The sequence below is a fragment of the Notothenia rossii genome, assembly GCF_949606895.1.
Source record: "Notothenia rossii genome assembly, chromosome: 3".
NCBI classification, from domain to species: Eukaryota; Metazoa; Chordata; class Actinopteri; order Perciformes; family Nototheniidae; genus Notothenia; species Notothenia rossii.
The window spans coordinates 59,234,448-59,256,622 of record NC_136901.1 but is presented as its reverse complement, the minus strand read 5'-3'; the positions used below and the strand labels follow the sequence as shown (position 1 = coordinate 59,256,622).

General features: G+C 41.1%; 2 protein-coding genes across 2 annotated transcripts; one reads left to right on the top strand and one right to left on the bottom strand.

The window, feature by feature from the left end:
- Window positions 1–99: 99 nt before the first annotated feature.
- LOC307033646 (uncharacterized protein) lies at window positions 100–11,826 on the bottom strand. The gene is made up of 5 exons (XM_079672171.1): window positions 11,695–11,826; window positions 2,002–2,135; window positions 1,827–1,904; window positions 1,541–1,646; window positions 100–265 (listed from the first exon to the last, which is right to left on the bottom strand). The coding sequence occupies exons 2-5, from the start codon at window positions 2,068–2,070 to the stop codon at window positions 189–191; spliced, it is 330 nt and encodes a 109-aa protein (XP_079528297.1). The 5' UTR covers window positions 2,071–2,135; window positions 11,695–11,826; the 3' UTR covers window positions 100–188.
- Window positions 6,263–8,708, top strand: LOC307033872 (E3 SUMO-protein ligase ZBED1-like). Its single transcript, XM_079672506.1, has 3 exons — window positions 6,263–6,596; window positions 6,879–7,005; window positions 7,127–8,708. The coding sequence occupies exons 1-3, from the start codon at window positions 6,285–6,287 to the stop codon at window positions 7,501–7,503; spliced, it is 816 nt and encodes a 271-aa protein (XP_079528632.1). The 5' UTR covers window positions 6,263–6,284; the 3' UTR covers window positions 7,504–8,708.
- Window positions 11,827–22,175: the final 10,349 nt, after the last annotated feature.

The window sequence follows — 22,175 nt, the reverse complement described above, 5'->3', positions numbered from 1 at the left end:
GGCTATATCAAATAAAAATAATGGACTGAGGCAAATACAAATAATACATGGACTCAACATGTATTTACATGTATTAACATTTTTTATTTATACTACCGAACATACAATATTGCATGAAAAAACATAATGGCCTAACGTGGCCGGACAAATTGATTTTTTAAAAATGTTTTCCTTTTGAGGATCTTCGCCTAATTGGAGAGTTTCTGGCGTATGTAGCCCTTGATCTCCGCCTCTGTCTTCTCTTTGAAGACAGATTTAACTTCACCTAAAGAGAGAAAGAAATAAAGAAAAGGGGAATTAACAGATGAAGAGACAAATTACAAAAACAGACAGACAGTCAGGTAGACAGCAGGGATGCAAACTCATCAGGTATGAAAAAGGTGACAAGGATCCAAGCCCCCCGACCACCCCACCCAACGGAAAATCGGCTTTAAATTTAGGAATAACAGATGATTTTAGCAGTCAGAACAACTAAAGCAGCAGTTGTAATAATAACAGAAACGCTAAAGAGTCACATCTAATAGAAAAATATAAAAGCATTTATTTTAATTGTGTAGCAGTCAGTTTATAATTTTGGCAGCACTGTTGAACATTTTGAAAATGCATTTTCATGCCTCTGTGCAAGGTTTAGTCTTTCTATCTTTATAGCCACATGGTGTAAAGTAACTAAGTTCATTAACTCAACAAGTACTATACTTGGGCACAATTTTGAGATACTTGTACTTTACTTAAGTATTTCAATGTTTTGCTACTTTGTACTTCTACTCCTCTACAATTCAGAGGTAAATGGTGTGCTTTTACTACATGCATTTAATACCTTTAGTTACTTTACTGATGTGGATGAATGATGTGAAATATAATCAAGTGTTAAATCAGACTTTAGTTCCACCTGGAGTAAATCCACAAGCTACCCTGCGGTATGCAAAGTCATTCAAACTAGCTGCACCTTTACCAGCTTTGAGAACACTTTCATGATCAATCATTATAAAACATATCATATCTATTATTCTGAAATGGACCAATCTACACAATGACTACTTTTACTGTCGCTACTTTCACTATATTTTGATGATAATACTTTTCTACTTTTACTTGAGGAACATTTTGAATGCAGGACTTTTACTGTAACAGAGTATTCCTACACTCTGGTACTTCTACTTTTACTCAAGTACAAGATCTGAGTACTTCTACTTTTTCTCAAGTACCAGATCTGAGTACTTCTACTTTTACTCAGGTACAAGATCTGAGTACTTCTACTTTCACTCAAGTACAAGATCTATGTGCTTCTACTTTTACTCAAGTACCAGATCTGAGTACTTCTCCTTTTACTCAAGTACAAGATCTGAGTACTTCTACTTTTAATCAAGAAAAAGATCTGAGTACTTCTACTTTTACTCAAGTACAAGACCTGAGCATTCAACTTTTACTCAAGAACAAGATCTGAGTACTTCTACTTTTACTACAAGATCTGAGTACTTCTACTTTTACTACATGATCTGAGTACTTCTACTTTTACTCAAGCACAGTTAAATCAACATACCTTCAATGATGCTCAAAGCATTCCTGAGGGAATAATTCTCCCTCTCCAGTGCAGCAACCCTTTCCTCCAACGTCCTCTGGTAACTATTTTTGTTCACCTCTTGGGCCTATCAAAAAGCACACCATTAAAAAAAAAGAAGGTTAGGTTTAAAAGCCAGTGTGGAAAGTTAGTTCTAAATAAATGTACTTGTGTTTTGAGGATTTAGCAGCCAGGTATGTATTGCACAGTTTAGGTACATTTAGGTCTCTGCACTTTGGACTTAGTATAAAACAGATACATACTGTACCTTCTGAAGATCCTTATATTTTTGGATAATGTCTGTGGATGACGATGACTCCGGCCTTGGTTTTTTGCTTGGTCTCTCCTGAGAACCGACAACAACATATATAAATATTTGTTTTTGTGTGTGGTTGTGTTTGTATCTTCATAAAGTGGTGGTGTTTCGATTTTGAATAACTCACCTCTGACTGTTTCACGTCGTCCTCCTCCAGAAAAGGCCTCCTTTTCTTTGCCCTCTTGCCTTTTCCCATCGGCCCGGATTGTTCCAAAGGTTCTTTACCTTACCTCCTCATCTTGAGGAGTGCACCTTTGTCATCTATTGGAAGCAACAAAGATATTCAGCCTATTACTTTGTACAATCCATATATATATATATATATATATGGTACATCAACATTTGTATGTGAGTCACATTGTCTGCTTACATGACAATATGTTGGTAATGATACTCTGTATAGGAAAATATAACATATGGTCATGCTCCACCCATTAGTATACTTATGATACTTAGCTGATAATACCTATGTAGCCAGGTGATTTAGACTATTTATTAGTGGCAGCTGGTGAAACATATTTTAGGTGGGGCTGTGGAAGGTGGGGGGGATGGGGGCATATTTTATACCAGGGGTCTGCAACCTTTTTGAAACTGAGAGCTATACCTGAAGGATAATGAACTATGGAGGGCTGCTTTTTTGATATCATCTTTCTGAAGAATATAAGTATATTTTTACTAATTATTGTTTCCTATGGGCGACACTTTCTTAGATAAAAAACACTATTTTTCATTTTTAATAATAACTTTAGAACGGATTATAGAGCGCCTTTCATTTAACAGACCTGAGTACGCTGATTGGCTGAAATGTGCTGCCATATTTTTCGGGTAGCAACGGTCAGCGGTTGGCTGCTGCTGCGCTGGGGTAAATTATTACTGTTAATAATAATAATGATAAGCTGTACATGTATGATCTATTTAAATATGCAAACGTACCGCCAGTTGATAACACTTTCGCAGTGCAAGCCATCTTTTTCCCATTTTGGGGCCACCAGACAAGATACTCCTTGTCCAATTCAGGATCGTACTCCCCCTCAATTAAATTTAACCGGCCAACTTCGATTGTATCATTGCTAAATTCATAGAGCCCGTACATTTTTGTGTTCAAAAGTAGCTCTAAGTAGTGGCAACAAAGTGATTACAATCCGGAGATTGCAGTTGGCACTGTGGTCTGTATCCTAGCAACGCTAGAGAAGCGGCAAGCGCGAGGCGAAAGTTGGGCACGCGCACGTCACCACTCACCAGCTACCCTCAGCGGCAGAATAATCCGTGCCTGGAGAAAGTTCTTTAATTTTGATTTTCATTCACAAAAAGAGAGAAAACCTGAGAATGTACAAAAGATATTTGTCAGATTTAGGTAGATATTCCCAGGAATACAAAACGGTACCGGAGGACCCGTATGGAGGCACAACTTGTGACAGGTCTCTTCATATTGGACGAACGGGATGAACTGCCAATAAGTATATTATATATTAACTGCCATAAGACGTATGTCATTTGGTGGTTTTTGTCTCACATTACTCTATTCAACGAATTATAGCAGAGTATACTACAACATTTTGAAACGTTTTTTAGATGTACATGTATAGATTCACTTCGTGTATACTGCTATTATTCCTATTTTGATAGCAGTAGGGCAATATGTCAATTACGTTATAAAACATATAAAATCAATATTGACTCTAAAAAAGCTGAGACATATACAGTATAAACCAACCCTAGCTTTTTGCTGAGATGCCAAATTAAAATGCCCACAATCAATGTGTGTATAAATGTCTGTTACAGCTGTGTGATTTTATCAATTTACAGACTGACTCATCCAGTGATGAAGCTTCAAATGAATATCGAATGGTGGGTGAGAGTATAATGTATTACAGTGACGATGATGTTGTGTTAGATTCATTAAAATCATATTATCAGGATAGTTATTTTGTAGCCTTTTGCTTTAACTCAGGCTGATCACCATTCTGGCGGGACATCAGATGACAAAGGGGAGGATCCACATCATGAAATGGTAGTTTTTTGCATTGACTGATCCACAGACTTAAGAAATTGGACTCACTGGTGGACTTAACTATGACTCTGCTACTTGGTCACTGATTTTTTTTTTAATGCATTGCCACTGTGCATTGCCACAAGGTCATCGTTCGTCCGTCATACTGTCTTTGTATCCTGTTTGAATGCTGTTTTTATGATGCCTGTCTCAGGAATAGCCCCTCTTTTTTTATTGAATTAATTTGATTTCAAATGTTCTGTCTCTCAGAGTGACGATGAGGTAGAGATGGATGCAGATGATGAAAGAACAGATCAACAACATGAAATGGTACAACATAAACATGCAGGGATTGTTTTACTTATTAAAAAAAAAAAAAATGTATTCTGATAAAATCCATGACCTTTGCTATATTACAGGTAGCAGTAAGAGACAACACAGTTTTCTATGATGATAAGAATACAGATTTATCAGACACAAAAGAACTTGGGTTACAAATATTTAACAAAATGTATCAGGAGTTATTTTTATAACTTATAGTTAACATTATTTTCACTGTATGCACATATGACTTTCACCCGCACTGCTACCTTCCCATTTAAATATATTTTGTTGTTGCATGCTAACACCTGTTCCCTATGGGCATCAATAAAGATCCATCTTATCTTATAGCCTTTTGTTGTCTCTCAGTCTGGAGGGTCATCAGAGGACGGAGGGGAAGATCCAAACCATGAAATGGTATAATTTGTGCAGGTCCACTTTGTTCCAGAAAGACAAACTGGTGTTGCAAAATGTCTTGTAAAAGTAAAGATCTCCAATGAATTGTGTGTATTGACATGTGAGGACATCATAGCTAAATGTATTGCAATTGAACATGGGGGTAAGCTATAGGGCTGTGCAATTTAATCGATCCTGCGATATATATCGATATTTTGTTTCCCGAGAAAGTATCGATATTTCAGCGCGGGTATCGATACATTAAGTCCCATTCAAATCCCCCGTGTTCCGCCTGGCACTCTGCTCGCTGCCCATCCCCCCCCCGTTCGCTTTGCATGAAGAGCGATTACGTCAGCCAGCCGAGCCGCTAGTGTCGCTGTAGAGCATTTCAGACGCCGGTGTCTTCTTCTCGCAGTGAGTGCGAAGCGGTTCAGGAGAATGGCGGCAAACATTAACCCAGCACCTTCGTGCTTAAAAGCAGATGTGTGGGAGCACTTTGGCTTTAAAAAGAAGAAGGAAAGCGACAATTTAGATAAAACTATGGCGGTTTGCAAGCTGTGTCACACAAACGTGAAATACTCTGGAAATACCACTAACCTACGAACCCACCTACAACGTCACCACCCGGACAAGGTAATGCTAACTGGGGAACTCAAGAAGCTGCGAACGCGGCGTGACCCAAAACAAACCGTGCTGGACAGCAATGGCGGTTGTTCCCACAAGTTCCCATCTACTTCTCCAAGGTCGCAGAAGATTACAGAGTCCATTGCCTACTTTATTTGTCAGGATTTGAGACCTTATTCCGTGGTGGAAGACATAGGCTTTCGGCGCATGGTGAACGCGATGGAGCCCCGCTATCCTGTTCCAACCCGCCAACACCTCACCAAGGTTTGCGTTCCCAGGCTGTATGCTCAGACAAAGGCACACGTCAAAGCCTCCCTGGGCAAAGCAGAGAGAGTTGCCCTGACGTGCGACGGGTGGACCTCGCGAACAACTGAAGCATATGTCACCATCACGGCCCACTTTATTAACGAGGAATGGGAGCTTGTTACATATGTATTACAAACCAGGGACATGCCCGAGAGTCACACCGGACACAACCTGGCAGAACATCTAAGAAAGGCCCTCGCTGAGTGGGAAATCACAGAAAAGGATCAAGTAATTGTCACTGACAACGCTTCAAATATGACTTTAGCAGCTGAGGAGGCAGCGTTCACACTTCACGTCAAATGCTACGCACACACCCTAAATCTGGCTGCACAACGTGCCCTCAAAATCACAGCAGTCGCACGCCTGTTGGGAAGAGTGAGACGCATTGTGAACTTCTTCAGACGAAGCACCACAGCCAACCACATGCTGAAACAGAAACAGAGGCTTCTACAACTACCAGAGCACAAGCTGATGACTGACGTGGTTACAAGGTTTGTGCGTAGTTACTTTTCAATTGTTTATTTTGTTTTTATTACAAATTTATTTTGTCATTAATAAATAAATTTAAATAAATCTATAAATAAAGTTTCTTACTTTTATTTAACTACAGGTGGAACAGTGCACACGACATGCTGGAAAGATTAATTGAGCAACAACCGGCCATCTGTGCAGCCCTGCTCTCGAGTGAGGTGAGGAAGACCGAGAAGGATCTATGCACACTGACTGAGTCAGACGTGACAACAGCTGAAGAAGTAGTCAGCGCGCTGAAGCCCATGAAGGAGGCTACACAGTACATGTCCAAGGAGAAGACCCCAACGCTGTCAGTCATCGCACCCCTCCAGGACACACTGATCAATGGACTGAAACCGATCGAAGGTGAATCTGTTGTCATAAAAGAGATGAAGGCTGCCATGTCTGGGGATCTTCAGAAGAGGTACATCGACCTCAAGGCAACTCTCCATGCATGTTCAGCAATGGATCCAAGATTCAAAAGTCTTCCCTTCCTGACTGAGAACCAAAGACAGGAAGTTTTTGATGGACTGATTGCAGAGGCTCAGGCTCAGCCAATGCCATCAGACTCAGAGGTAAGGAAATGATGGTACTGCTAGGTTTAACCCTTGGCCTTGTATCCTATGTAACATATCCTGGTGAGAGTAAGCATAGGCCTAAATAACACATTGTTCAAAGTTTAAAAGGCAAATCCTACAACGTTAACTGTTTAAAATGCATAAATATTAAATTGTTTAAAAAGCATAAATACTATAATGTTAACAGTTTTAAAGGCATAGATTTTAAATACACTAATTAAAAGATTTATTACAGTGAAAGCTCATGAATTTCATTTCATGTTGACCTATTTCATTTAGTTGTCACTTTGGAGTGTGGTCGAAGAGGGCACAGGAACATTTGATGGTAGCGCTGATGAAGGGATGGCATCCGAAGAAGAGAATGTAGATGATGGTGTGCGATTCAAGGAAGGAGAGAGCAGTCAAGGTCAGTATCACCCATTGTTATCCAGTGAAGCACACTGTTGTCTGAACCTCTGAGTAGGAATTATGGAATGTGATTAACTATAAATAATGTGTTTTTGTTTTTATTGTTTATTTATTTGAAGGTCAGCATCCTCCACCCGGGAATCCAAAGCCGTCTTGTCCACTGGCTGCCCTTCTTGGTGGTGAACGATACGGTGGTGGAGCACAACCCAAGACAAATACCCAAGAGAAGCAGGCCAAGGAGCAGATGACCCGCTACAAGCAGGCAGATCTCTTGGAAGTGAAAGAAGATCCACTGGTCTGGTGGAAGGAGCACCAGTATGAGTATCCACTCTTGCCACACCTTGCTAAAAGGTACCTGTGCATCCCTGGCACTAGTGTCTCCTCGGAGAGGGTCTTCTCTACCGCCGGAGATAACGTCACTGCTCAGAGAAGTGCACTTCTCCCAGACCACGTTGATCAGATTATATTCCTGAACAAAAATCTGAGTAGAATGTAGATGCAGTTATGTAGAAAGGAGCCTGTTTAGTGTTTTTGGCTTCAATGTTACTCCTTTGGAGTGGACTTGAATTATTGGCAGGTACATTTTACATTAAATGTTGTTCTTAGTTACTTGAATTATTGGCAGGTACATTTTACATTAAATGTTGTTCTTAGTGACTTGAATTATTGGCAGGTACATTTTACATTAAATGTTGTTCTTAGTTACTTGAATTATTGGCAGGTACATTTTACATTAAATGTTGTTCTTAGTTACTTGAATTATTGGCAGGTACATTTTACATTAAATGTTGTTCTTAGTTACTTGAATTATTGGCAGGTACATTTTACATTAAATGTCGTTCTTAGTGACTTGAATTATTGGCCGGTACATTTTACATTAAATGTTGTTCTTAGTTACTTGAATTATTGGCAGGTACATTTTACATTAAATGTTGTTCTTAGTTACTTGAATTATTGGCAGGTACATTTGACATTAAATGTTGTTCTTAGTGACTTGAATTATTGGCCGGTACATTTTACATTAAATGTTGTTCTTAGTTACTTGAATTATTGGCAGGTACATTTTACATTAAATGTTGTTCTTAGTGACTTGAATTATTGGCTTCCTCATATTCTGTGTTAAGCTAAAAATGCTGTAAAAGAATCTGTTCAGAACAGGCCACCTGCTGCACCTATTAATTGTCCATTGTGATACTGCACTTTATGTGCTTACGTTTCAAAGGCTTGTAAGCTACAGTTTGCACTGTTTGCGTTTCAATAAATGAAACACATTTTCTCACCACATCTTTTGATTCATTTTGTCCAGCATTTGCAAGCTTTAGACTCTGTCTAGTCAGAGCCATATATTGTATAATCGATGCTTTCATTTTTCAGTTGAATTAATTCAATCCAAAACAATGGAACACTCACAAGATCTCACAAAAATCACACTGTCCCTTTAAAATCTTTCAGAAAATGATGTAAGTGTATCGAATTATATCGAATCGTATCAAATCGTATCGTTGGGTGAATATCGTGATATATATCGTATCGTGAGCTGAATATCGTGTATCGTATCGTGAGTTTAGTGTATCGTTACAGCCCTAGTAAGCTATATGTGATGAAAATGCCTTGGTTTGAGACAAGTCAAATGTTGAGGGCTAGCACAAACTGTTGAGACTCAATTTGTCTGCACATATATGATTTAAATGTGTTTTTATTTATGCTATTATTGTTTTTTGTATAACTCACTGTTTGATCATTAACTGTATTTTGTAATGCATTTGTGTCTGTGACTGGTTAAATCTGTATGGATATTTCTAAATATGAGTAAAACGCCACATTGAACCGCTGTATGAACTCAGTTGTCTCATTCAATAACAACATTGAGAACATCTTTATCTAAAGTGTAATTCTTTGGCTATTTTGTGTGAAGATGTGTTGAAAAAGAAGATAAAAATATAGGTTACCTAAAGGGAAACCAACTAAAACCAGCAATGAAAAATACTAAACAAGCAGTGGCGGCTGGTGGAAAATCTTTTTGGTGGGGCTGTTGATATATTGGGCTCTATTGGGCTATTGGGCTCGAGATGGACTGATGGACTGATGGACTGCACTGCAGATGGACTGCACTGGACTGCACTAAACTGCCCACTGAGATAACTTAGACCAGGGATGGGCAACTTTGAGGATAGTGAGGGCCAACAAAAAAATGTCCTCACTACCAGAGGGCCACTTCGTGACCATTCACTTCCATCGGCAGGATACTATATCCACAACATTTAAATAGCCAACTTTAGCTACTAATTTAATGAAAATAACTAAATATATATAGGCAATAAATGTTTATTGTACCAAACACCAACACTGAGTTTAACAACGAATATTCATCTTTGTATTGTGTTTCTATGCTTCCCTCACATTCCATACATAAAACCAAGAACATATGCATTTTTCTGAACTTCACCCACAGCTGGATCAGTAAGCTATACATCTTAATGAGATACTTGTGGCCTCTCCTGCTGCTGCACAATAGACTGAATGTCAATATCAACATTTGTACATCCGATTTGCATGAGATGGAACAGTGTCTCATCTGTCAGTCTGTTTCTCTCCCTTGACTTGATGTGCTTCATCATAGAGAAGTTGCTCTCGCAGATGTAAGTGCTGCCAAACATGCTGGCCATTGAGAGCGCAAAATCCCTGAGGAGTGGAAAGCGGCACTCGGGTAGCAGTCTCCAAAAGGAAATTCCCCTCTCCTGGCGCTTTGCTAGAAAGGGGTCTGACTGTAGTTCGCACATTTCAAGCTGCAACTCAGGGGGCTGCTCGATGATTGCAGCCGAGAGGGGGTTAGTGAATAACTCGATGCGTGGCTGCATGGTGTGGAAATCTTGAAAGCGCTTCTTAAACTGCTGCTGCAGTGTTTCTATGTCGGCTCTGTACTTGGGTAATGTTTTCTCACATTCGGGGGCATCTTTGCGCATCTCTTCACATGATGGGAAGTGCGCCAGATTAGGACAGTCGGCTGAAAATCCGTCTTTAAACAGAGTCAGTTTAGTAACAAATGCGTTCATGTGCGCATATAGATCCGACACGGTTTGGCATCTTCCCTGTAACCGCATATTCAGGTGATTAAGATGCGAGGTAATGTCCGCAAGGAAAGCCATGTCCAGAAGAAAATCTGTATTCCTGAGTTTTGCGCAGTACGCACTTGTATCACATTGGATGGTGTCCTCCAAGAACACAGGGATTTCTGCGTGTAGCGCAAAAAACCTCTCCAAGCATTTTCCACGGCTCATCCACCTTATCTCTGTGTGCATAGTAAATCACCGTACGCGGCGTTCACTTCATCCAAAAAGGCTATAAACTTCCTGTGATTGAGAGACCGGTTCCCTCCTCGAATGAGATTAGTAGTCTTGGTAACTAAATCCATGACATGGCTAAAATTCATTGATTTGGCACACAGAGCCTCCTGCAATATCAAAACGAAATTTGATTTAGCCTGATTTTTTTTTTACAAAGAATGCCCACATTCAAAACCATTAGAATAGCTAACAATAATGTTACCCACCTGATGTATGATGCAGTGCAGTATTGGACAGTCAACGCCACTCTGGAGGAGGAGGCCGGCGAATCCAGTGCGCTTTCCTTGTATTGCTGGCGCACCATCGGTAACAACAGCTGAGAGCTTATGAAATCCTCTGTGCGCACTTACAACATTTTCAACAGCGGCGAAAATATCTTGTCCTTTGGTAGTGCCATGCAAAGAAGCCAGTTTCAATAACTCCTCGTGCACTTCAAATGAACTGTTAATGGCCCGTGTGTAGATGGCTGGCTGGCTCACATCAGTCACATCAGTGCTCTCATCCAACGCTAAGGAAAAGTATGCACAGTCATGCATGACTTGTTTTACCTTTTGTTCGACATGATTTTGTATATCAAATATTCTTCGTGTCACTGTCCGACGGGACAAAGAGACGGTTTCAACGTTTTTAGCCATGTTGTCATCTCCGAATGCTTTAGCCATCTGGACTGCACAACTCTTCACCATTTCGCCGTCAGACAGGGGCTTCTTAGCTTTAGCAAGCTCAAGGGAAACGGCATAAGACGCCGTGAGAGACGATTGCTGTGTAGTCGTGGCTCTGGTAAAAAAGGTCTGCTGCTGGCATATTTTCCCTTTTAGGTCAGCAACGATGGCGACTCTGGCAGCTCCTGTGTGCTTTTCATATTTGTCTTTATGGGTGCTGTAGTGGCGACTTAAATTGTAGTCCTTCATTGCCGATTTAGTTTCAAGACACACCAAACACATAGGTTTGCCTTTGAATTCTGTAAACAGATAATCTATTTCCCATTTTGTCTGAAAGAGACGGTTTTCTAGGTTCAGTTTTCTTTTTTGGGCGCTCATGTTTCTTTTCCCGCTAACGGAGGAAAGCCGCGAGGTAAACAGAAGACTATATACACTTGGCTGCAGGCCTCATGAATTTGGGGGGAGCGCCCTCTAGCGGTGAATATTATTAATTGCAAGTGGGGTCTGGTTCAAATGATTTGCTTGTTTACAACTGTGAAACCAATATATTTTTGTAAATTGACTCGCGGGCCGCACAAAGTGAGGGCGGTGGCCACATGCGGCCCGCGGGCCGCCAGTTGCCCATCCCTGACTTAGACTAAAGTTAACTATCTAAACACTCAAGAGAGTCCTTTAGCTCACCTGAGTCTCTCAGTCTGAGAGGAGAGCTCTCCTCCAGCTTGTTGTGGAACAAACAGCTCCGTATGTCCGTTAGTGCAGCTAGCTAACCAGATGCTAACAACACGGTCCCTGCTGCTGGCACCGGTCTCTCCCTCTCTCTCTCCCTTTCTCACACACACTAAAAATGCGCTATTTCCGCACACACACACACACACACACACACACACACACACACACACACACACACACACACACACACACACACACACACACACACACACACACACACACAGAGCCGAGCTTGAATGACACAAGCACACTTTTATGTCCATGCAACTCTCTGATTGGTCTGGTGTCTTGCCTCTGTTGCATTCACTGAACACGGGAAATTACAGTCCTTCCGTCCTCTCTAGTGTCTTGATGAGGTTCACGTAAAGCACGGTTAATGTATTATATTATTGAGGTAGAATTGTCCGGGGCTACAGAAAAAACATTCGGGGCAGGCCAAATATTATTTTACCAACAATGTGGAATTTATTGGCTACATATTACACAGATTATGCAGAGCGGGAGCAGCAATAACCTTCAAATAATAATTCAGACAGGGGAGCTCCGCACCCCCTGCCTGCCGCTCGGGGTTGCTGCAGCGCCCTCAGCACCCCCCTTCCCGCGCCCATGGCGACGAACGTTCTTTCTGTCAAAGAGGCCTCTAAAGAACAAAGTCGAAAAATGCTGACTAATTTCTGTGTTTAGGTCATTTGAGAGAATGGGGGAGCCTGCAGCGATGCTACAGTCTGTTTGCACATTGGCTCTTTAAGCTTTTAAATGCTAACATGCAAATGCTGACAGTGTTAACATGCTAGCAGTTACTAGAAAGCACAACACCACAGAGCAGCTGGACGTGCATGTTTAGTATGTTCATTGGCTGCTGGTAAGTGGTCAGATTTGTGGGAATAAAGATGTTCAAACTCACACCACTCAGAAGTCCTTCACAATGCAGTGTAACATTTAACTAAATGTACAGGAACTCTAAAGAAGAAAACATCAATTAACTTTCCAGTCGGTGCTATTAACACATTGCAAACAAAAAAAGAGGTCCATTCTGAACTCAAGTTAACACAAAGGTAGTAGAAAATGTGGAAGAAATGTTGTCTTTTATCCCTTTTTCATTTCTCCAGGTAGGATAAGACCCAGGTAGAAAAGTAGTCAACTAAACTGAAATTGATTTTGAATGTGAATGTAATTTTATAACTCTTGTCACTAAAAAGCTAATGTTGAGGTGAGCTAATTCCATACATAATAATTAATTCGCTTTTTTTCATTTAGTCCAACACGCTGCTCCGCTAAAAGCAGAGCAGCATAACATGGTCTTATATTAGCATATCAAACTCAAATCATGTTCATTTAACTTATTTTGGCCAAGTCAAAATGCATGACAAATGTTCTGCATACTATTAAGTTGCAACACACCTGCATCTTTACCACTAAATTGTATATTACTGTGGATTTTAAAGAATGTTCTGTAAATGACGTTGAAGAATCCCCCTGCATTTCTTTCCTTAGGCGCATTCACACCGCAGTACTTTTCCCACAAAGGTTCATGAGAACTTAGTTCATCAGAACTCTTTAGTTCTGATGAACTAAGTACAGATCGCGTTCACACCGGAATAAGTCCCTGGGGGTGGATTAGGCAAATGAAGCCGCGGACGTCACTTCTTCTTCTTCTTCTTCTTCTGCTTTGGGTTTACTGGCAGGCCGCAAACAACTTCAAGGCGTATACTGCCGCCAAAAATCCCCGGCCGGAAGTCCCAGGTTGTTGGGGATTGGCTTCAGTAGAAGCTGCTGGGACTCCCAGCAGCTTCTACTGAAGCCTTGAGTAAATCGCCAGAACGCCGACACCTCCTCATCTCCACCGCTCCCATGTTTTATTTTGTGTTGCCATAAGTTAGTCTCTCTGCGTTTCTGCGCTGGGCTAATGCTAATAAAATGGTGGCTTCACAACACTTTTTTTTAGCTTTACAGGGCGTGGTTTGCAATCCGCCGAGCCAATCAGAAATATAGTTCTTTTCTCACGCATGAGAGAAAAGGGGGCAAAAAGGTTCTCATGAACTCATTTTAGTTCCGGCTCTTTTTGGTGTGAACGCGACATTTCGGAACTATATCGGAACTAAAGTGGGAAAAGTACTCCGGTGTGAACGCGGCTCTTGTGAGGACATTTGCTTCTGAAGCTAACAGAAGAAAACTCCCAGGTCCCTATGGAGACTGTGTCACTGCTAGCCTCTCCAATTTTCAACTCTGATGCTCAGGATGACTGTTGACAGGCGGGAGCTGGGATTCGATGCCCACGTGAAGTGTGTGTGTGTGTGTGTGTGTGTGTGTGTGTGTGTGTGTGTGTGTGTGTGTGTGTGTGTGTGTGTGTGTGTGTGTGTGCGTGTGTGTGTGTGTGTGTGTGTGTGTGTGTGTGTGCGTGCGTGCGTACGTGCGTGCGTGCGTGCGTGCGTGTAGAGAAGGTGAGAGTGTATGGATTTTAGCGCTGATTAAAAGCGCCAGACCCGGCGTCATGGGCGGGCCCCATGGGGCCAGGCCGCCCATCCAGGATTTGGGCCCGCAGTTTTAATCAGGGCTGTATACAACATTTTAATTGTTTTATTATTATGTTTATGGTTGTTATTTGTAGGGCTCTGTCCTAATATTTATTTTTGTTTTAAACTATGTTGAAAGATTAGTTTAATATCATTTTTTTTATTTTGCTATGAAATTCTGAATGAAATACTGAATGAAAGGCTGCGCGCGAGACTGGTTTTTCGCTGGGTTGAGTCATGTGGCTGTTTGAGTGAGATGCGGCACAGCAGCCTGTCAGTTTACTCTCGCTAGGTTAGTTTGGCTATTATCATTTATATTTATCTGCAATAATGGATATCAGGAAGTGGTTCATGAAAGGAATATGGCAACTCAGCGCCAGATGCAGGCACATCAGTTACGTTACCAACGAGCTAGCAAGCCAGCCAGGGACAAGGGAGGCTGGCAATCAATTATATTTTGAAGAGAAATTGACTCTCAAGCCGGCTCTCTCATAAACTCCGGCTCTGTGCGCAAGCAGACCGCTGCACACACTATCTGACTCGCTCAATCTCTCTCTCTCCCTCCCTTTCTCTCCATCGCTCAACCTCACTCCACCCTGTGTGCGCTCCTCAAGTACCCCCTCCCCCCCCCCCGCCCCCGTTGACAATTCAGATTTCCCGGGAAATGTAAGTTTCGGGGTGGGCCCGCCGCCCTGGTAAATCAAATGCCACCGCCCTGGTAAATCAAATGCCCGCCCAGAGCCGTATGTCTGCCGCCGGGTCTGAAAAGCGCTGGTCTTTACTCTACATCTCAATCCTCAGTGCGCTCCAGCAGCTGACAGCCACTTTTTTTGTTAATGCCGAAGCATCGAAGCTCTTATCCCCCAGCTGCCTTTCCACACAAATCAATGCACGTCATCTTGTTTTTTTGTCTGCTTTGACAACACACATTTACATTACACACACAAACTGTTGTTCACTTTTTAATGCATACACACACGTGTAAGGACAAGGTAGATGTGTTTTGTAAAGGCATCCTCTCTGGTGACATGTCTCCTACAAAATGACTTTAACATACAGCTAAATTGCATTTCCACCAAAATAATTTAATGTGTTAAATGTTTTTGAGCTGATAGAGCATGTGCATTATCCCGACACATGAGCAGAGCTGTCTGATTCACCTTGGTGTTTCCTTGAGAAGCAGCTTTATTAGATCTGGCGATGTTTATCAAATCTGCCAAACCAACCTCTTTGGCCTCATTCTTAGAGATCTTTTTCTTAATATAAAGAAAAAACAGAAAAGCTTAATATGGACTGATTGTGGCACCTTCTGCACGTCCTTCTGCGTACTGAAATTGGAATGAGCTTTCTGTTCGTTTGGGAGGTACTATTTCTCTTGCATCGCCACAAACGGCATCCATGAGCCCATTGCAGCCACACTTTAACCCTTATCTGCTGTGGGAGAAAACTTGCATGAAACAATGACGCAGCCTTTCTCCTGCTGTATATTGAGTGACATCTGACGGACAGAGGTCATGTGAATTCTCCTGAAAAATCAGTCAGCAGAAAGTGTGTGTATGTGTGCAGAATGTGTGTGCAGAATTTTCTGCTACCAAAGTACAAATGTACTCTCAATCACACTATGGAAACCCGATTTATTATTTCACTCGAGGATGTTAATCTTTCTACGTTTTTCTCATTCAGCGGTACTGCCTTTGTTCCTGGCTGCTGTATTGGACATTAACACTGCTGCTTGCACACACACACACACACACACACACACACACACACACACACACACACACACACACACACACACACACACACACACACACACACACACACACACACACACACACACACACACACACACACACACACACACACACACACACACACACACACAAGCACAATGAAAAAGTGTGTCTTTCTCAGTCTCTTTGGTGTGTCAATGTGTGCGCATACCTCCAATTGTGAGTAAATGGACTGATACACAGCAGTGGTTACATGCTGAATTAGCTTGGCTTCACTGTCCCTCGGTGTTTGAGTGCCCCCAAGTGGCCAACATAAGAACTGCATGTGAGGCAGAGTGACATGATGTAGTCCAAGTGACACCCGGACCCTTATAAAAGACACTGCTGCAGAGGCACATCAGAAAGCAAACCGTCTTGCGTTTCACCAGCAACACTTGTAGACCTACACATGAACATGGACACACACACACACACACACACACACACACACACACACACACACACACACACACACACACACACACACACACACACACACACACACACACACACACACACACACACACACACACACACACACACACACACCTGCCAGCCCACACTAACGCTGAATGTCAGCATCTTTTAGCACAAGGCTAATAAATATTCCCAGCCCTTGGGGTTGTTTAAATTACCAGCCTCTGACACCGCTGCACTCCCAGTATGTGTGTGTGTGTGTGTGTGTGTGTGTGTGTGCGTGCGTGCGTGCGTGCGTGCGTGCGTGCGTGCGTGCGTGCGTGCGTGCGTGCGTGCGTGCGTGCGTGCGTGCAAGCTTTTGTTTCAACTAAATTATTTCCATTGTACCAGCCAGGCGAGATCAATCTGTCACAGAGAGCGAGAGCATTTCACCAGATCAATCATTGAGGGAACACAATAGTATTTCAGGCTCATCTATTTACAAATCAGATCAATAGTGATCCATTGTGAAGCAGCTGTGGCACACAGGACCCCACACAGGATGAGACCATTGCACCAAACACACAAAGCTATTGATTTTCTCTGGTGATATCTATTTCAGTATGCAGTGTTTTGGCTCAGTGCTGGTTATTGAAAAAAAGAACTGTATTGTGTTGGCTTTTGCGTTCCTTGTGGGGAATGGACTTCGAAAGGATAAACCTGCTCACATGAAAATGTCAAATGGGACCTCTGCAATAGATTGTTTTGTGTTGATACAATGTGATATTTGGATGTTGAATCTATATTAAAGATGCCATGATTTCAGTCAGATGTGTAGGGTGAAATAACTGTGTTTTATTGTTGGTGTTTTAATAGAATTAAACCATACTCCTACTTGGTCTTCCAGTTGGTCATATTACAAACATCTTACACAAGAGGATATTTAATTATTAACCTTTGTCGCTGGGAAGCATGTTTTACTGTTTTGGATTAAGGATGTTGCAAAGAAATTGTGGCATAATCTTGTAATGGAGTGTATCCCGAATACATGTCACGTATATTCACTCTTCAGTGGACACTTTCTTCGCTGACTTGGACTATTATGGACGCACACTTTCATCTTCCATATTACGAGGGTTTTCTCCTTCAGCCAAGCGCTTCTATGTTCTTCTGTTCTTTTTATCTGTTTATACATTTCTCTATATTTGTTTATTCTTAATAATAATTGTTATCTAATTATCTTTGTCTTGGCCTTTCTCCCTCTGGTAGGGAATGGTAGAGGTTGGGGATCCCTATACTGTCCAGTGTTTTTACTCACCTAACTTGCCATGCCACGTCTGAGCTGTTGTGTTCCATGTTGTATTTGAAAAATGTATTAAAGATATTATATAAAAAAATAAAAAAGACAGGAGCATCTTAAACGTTATCCAGTAGTGAAATGGGATGGGGGATCTTTCGCTGGTTCCACTGAGCAGCCGAGCAGCAGCGCTCTGAGCAGTAGTCTGTCTGAGAGGACATGAAGGCACAACTTCACACAAATCCTTCTTGACAAAAAATTAAATGTTAACCAAGTTTTAATGGCAAAAGCGCATTTGAGCAAAGATAATATTAATATACAAATTAATAAAACAAATTCTCAAAGCAATGATAAACCTGTGAGTTGGATGTAGAAAAGTCAGAATCAAAATAGTTCTTTTTTTTTTTTAAAGTAAATTCAGATTGAACATACTAAAAAAAATTAAATTATAGTGTCTGTCCAAAAGAAACCCATTACTTATAGTGAAAGCCACCCTTGAATGATGGGATAGTAGAATAAAAGCTTTAGGAATCCAAATTATAACATATAATAAGTACCCTGTATCAAGATTGATGCAAAACAAGTGAAATTTGACCTTTTATAGAGAGACTTAACAAAAGAAAAACACTTCTGGGGTCATTTGTGTGAATTTGACCTATCTCTGGCCCCCCTTGGTCGATTTTGATGATTGCCATCTCTTTTTAACCGTTAGAGCCAATGGAATCGAGGCGAAGTCCCACATACACACACACTTTACCAAATAAGGAGTGAGAGTGAAGCGTAGCCAGAACAGGAAGCTGTCATACTCTGTCAAAAATCAGTTTTTGTCATAAAAATTGAATTATGGATTATCAATAATTTGTTCAAAGAGACAGACACATTGGATTAACCTATGGATTAACCGTCAGCCGTGTTTTTTCAGATTTTAATGCCATTGAACACAACTTTTGATCAGAATAACAGCAAAAGGTGAGCATATCTCACTATATTTGCTACCTAAAGCTACGCCGTGTGTTGTCTGGTTTTGCTTCCCCTGTCGCGAGTTCTGACCGCTCAGTGAAGATACTTATATTTCTAAAATCTGTGGAATCTCAGCATGTTAGCAAAGCTTGTTTGTGCAGATCCGATAAGTATATCGATCGATTTATACCTAGAGTTCTTTGCTAAGTGCGTTAGCATTTTTTCCCTCAGGGCTCATTTAGACGCCTCTTGTGAGACTTGTGTTTTGTTTCAGTAAAAATGGTTCATATCGTCAGTTAGCTTAGTTTCTTCCCGTTAAGTGAGTATGACACATTCGTTCGTGAAAAAAAGCCTGTTAAGCTAATGAAGGTAAACACAGTGAAGGCGGTGCTGGCTGAGCCGCCGAATCCCTCACTTCATCATAAAAGCAATTTTCTACTGTTTTCTGGTGGAAGTTTAACTAGGCCATTGGCACACATTGAAATAACACGCATGCGCCTTCTCCTCGTTTTCCCAGCATTCACTGGATTATCCGTAAACCATACAAACAAAACCAAAATGTGGATTTATCTGTTTTTCCGTTTTGGTTTAAAGACAGAACAACGTCGGTTTTTAGTTTTTCCGTTTTGAAACGGAATAACCAAAAAACGAACCATACCCGGATTCTTTACATATATTCTGTCTTTTGCTTCTAATAATTAATCTCCTCAAAACAGAAGTGACTCTCACTGAATGACAGAAAAAAGTTGTGTCTGACTTTCTACTGACTTCCACAATGTTAAGCATTAATCAAACCAACCAATAAGTCAGGACAAAGTGGAAATAAAATGCAATCTATAAGCCAATTACAGAGCTCTCATTTTGAACTTGGAGGAAATCCACCGACTGCCTTGTTTTCATTGAAATTGAACTGATGCCTGACACACACACTCACACACACAAACAACACCCACACTGGAGTATCTAATTTAGTTGGAAGCATGACTGACAGACTCCATCATCAGCATGATGGGCCCCTGACAACATGTCAGACACAACTGAATTGACCCGCCCTGGGTAAATGATAATATGCTAATAATACCCATCCATAATAAGAGACCATTTAGGGCAGGGGTCTCCAACACGTTGATCGCGAGCAGCTTTTCAGTAGCTCGCCGCTCGCAGACTGTGTAGAAAAAATCCGATTACAACAAATGCGGCACAGTGGATGGAGCCTTGGTGTTGGGCTCAGGGGGTCACAGGTTCAAACCCCAATGCAGTCAGCATGTCGTTGGGTCCCTGGGCAAGACACTTCACCCCAAATTGCTCCTGTGGGGATTGCCCACAGTATTGAGTATGTAAGTCGCTTTGGATAAAAGCGTCTAACAAGTGACATGTAATATGACAGTAGACCGTTGCTGCAGCTAGACTGCAGAAGCATTAGTTTTTTGTTTTTGAGGATGGAACAATTTTCACACAGATATAGGGAGGCTAGACCTACAGTATACCATTTATTTATTATTGTTTATCATTTCATGTCAAGATGAAGAAAAAGAACATGGCTGAACTGTTCAGTGTCAATCCTGTGGAGATGGAGATGGAGGTTATAAATCTCCAAAGTCATGTTCAGCTTAAAGATAAATTTGCAGGTTTTTCTTTTTACTAGATTTATGCTGAACCTTGCCTGAAAATTACAATTAAAAAAGTTAATGCAGGATTTGATATGTTTTACGAGACGTAAGGGCAGGAATTCAGAGGGGAAAGGAGCCGTTTTGAGCTCTGCTGCTAAAAACTGCTTTTTTTAACGTCAAACGCGTCATATTACATCACATGGGGGAGCAACTTCCTCTGACTCCTTCTCTGCCCAATCCTGTGTAGTAGTTTGTAGTTGGTTTGAGCGGTTGTGATTTAGTGGGCTGGTATTTTTTCGTTAATTTTACATTACATTTCACCGTTTTGGTGAGCTATTGTGTTTGTGCAGACAAAAACTTTGTTTCATCAAACAAAACGTTTATCACGAAACCGTATTACATCTCTCTCACCCCCTTCGCTGCTCTCTCTCTCTTCCCCAATCGTTCCTCTCTCTCTGGTTATGGCTAGAAAGGATCTGTCTATTGTAAATATGACGTCACGTTCTCGTTCTAACTCTCGTTGTAATCGGAGCGGGGTCGGGATGGGCGGGACGCGGGAAGATTGAGAAGAGGAAGGATGGATGACAGACAACTTAGTCAGTTTAAATGTCTCGAACATTTAAACAATAGTTTGAGCATATATGAGCAGGAAACAAAGAACACATTTGTATCAACAAAGAAGGACAAAAATGTTTTGGCAAAAGAGGTGAGTTTATAATCTATGTTTAAACTATCAGACATTTCAAAGGTTGACTGAAAGAAGGCAAATAAATAATGATGTTGTCCTTCTCAGATCTTAATTTGTTTAAAAAAATATAATGGGACATAAAACATGTCCCATTTGATGGAGAACCATTGATGGTGGTTGGCAACAATACCTATGCTTGCCATCAAGGCAAAGATAAGAATGCCAGTGCCAAAAGAAACCGGGAAGACCAAATAGTGAGTATCTGTGTGTGTGTGTGTGTGTGTGTGTGTGTGTGTGTGTGTGTGTGTGTGCGTGCACGCGCGTGTGTGTGTGTGTGTGTGTGTGTGTGTGTGTGTGTGTGTGTGTGTGTGTGTGTGTGTGTGTGTGTGTGTGTGTGTGCGTGCACGCACCTTTGTTAATTAAGAGGACTTTTGGTATGAATACACACCGACATTAGCCAGACATTTTTTAATAACAGGACAGGGTCGGTGTCCTGCTAATAAATACAAATTCTAAAAGCGTAGAAGTGTTTCTAAGCTTAAATACCCCCCCCCCCCCAAAAAAACTGAAGTTGTGTATTTTCTGTGTGTCAGAACAGCGCTCATACAGCTGGTTTTGGGTATTGCACCCGCTCATGAATATTCACACAGAAGGAGCTCTGATTGGCTGACTGCCGGATGGTCCTGACAATTCATGTTTCTGTGAAAAATGCTGTGTGTGTAATAATAATAATAATAATAATAATAATAATAATAATAATAACATAATAATAATAATATTATTATTATTATGTTATTATTATTATTATTATTATTATTATTATTAAGTCTAATTCTACCTACATTTCATTGCAGTTTAGAGATTTAATTATCAGGCTTTTGTTTAACACAATAATATATCATTATTATATCATTATGTCTAATATTTCTATCAATAGAAAGATGCAGATGCGTCTTATATCGGAGCCGTGCTTCTGTTGCTCTTAAGCTTACGAAGCATGATTGAACAACCTGTGCACCTTTGTACATACAGTTTATGCTTTAATACTGTTATCCAGAGTGACGTGGTACATTGTTTGCCACTATTTAAGTAGCATTTGCCGACGGCCGTGCTCCACCGGCGTTTCAGCTAACGTTTGTTAACTGGAGATACCACTGGAGAGGAATAATTCACTGTCTGACTGTCACACAAGCAATG

Excerpts from the sequence above, each read along its gene's own strand:
- LOC307033872 (XM_079672506.1), top strand. The coding sequence starts at position 6,285 with ATGAAGGAGGCTACACAGTACATGTCCAAGGAGAAGACCCCAACGCTG. Across the intron at positions 6,597-6,878 it reads CAATGCCATCAGACTCAGAG|TTGTCACTTTGGAGTGTGGT; the intron begins GTAAGGAAATGA and ends TATTTCATTTAG. Across the intron at positions 7,006-7,126 it reads GGAAGGAGAGAGCAGTCAAG|GTCAGCATCCTCCACCCGGG; the intron begins GTCAGTATCACC and ends ATTTATTTGAAG.
- LOC307033646 (XM_079672171.1), bottom strand. The coding sequence starts at position 2,070 with ATGGGAAAAGGCAAGAGGGCAAAGAAAAGGAGGCCTTTTCTGGAGGAG. Across the intron at positions 1,905-2,001 it reads ACGACGTGAAACAGTCAGAG|GAGAGACCAAGCAAAAAACC; the intron begins GTGAGTTATTCA and ends GTCGGTTCTCAG. Across the intron at positions 1,647-1,826 it reads AATATAAGGATCTTCAGAAG|GCCCAAGAGGTGAACAAAAA; the intron begins GTACAGTATGTA and ends GCTTTTTGATAG.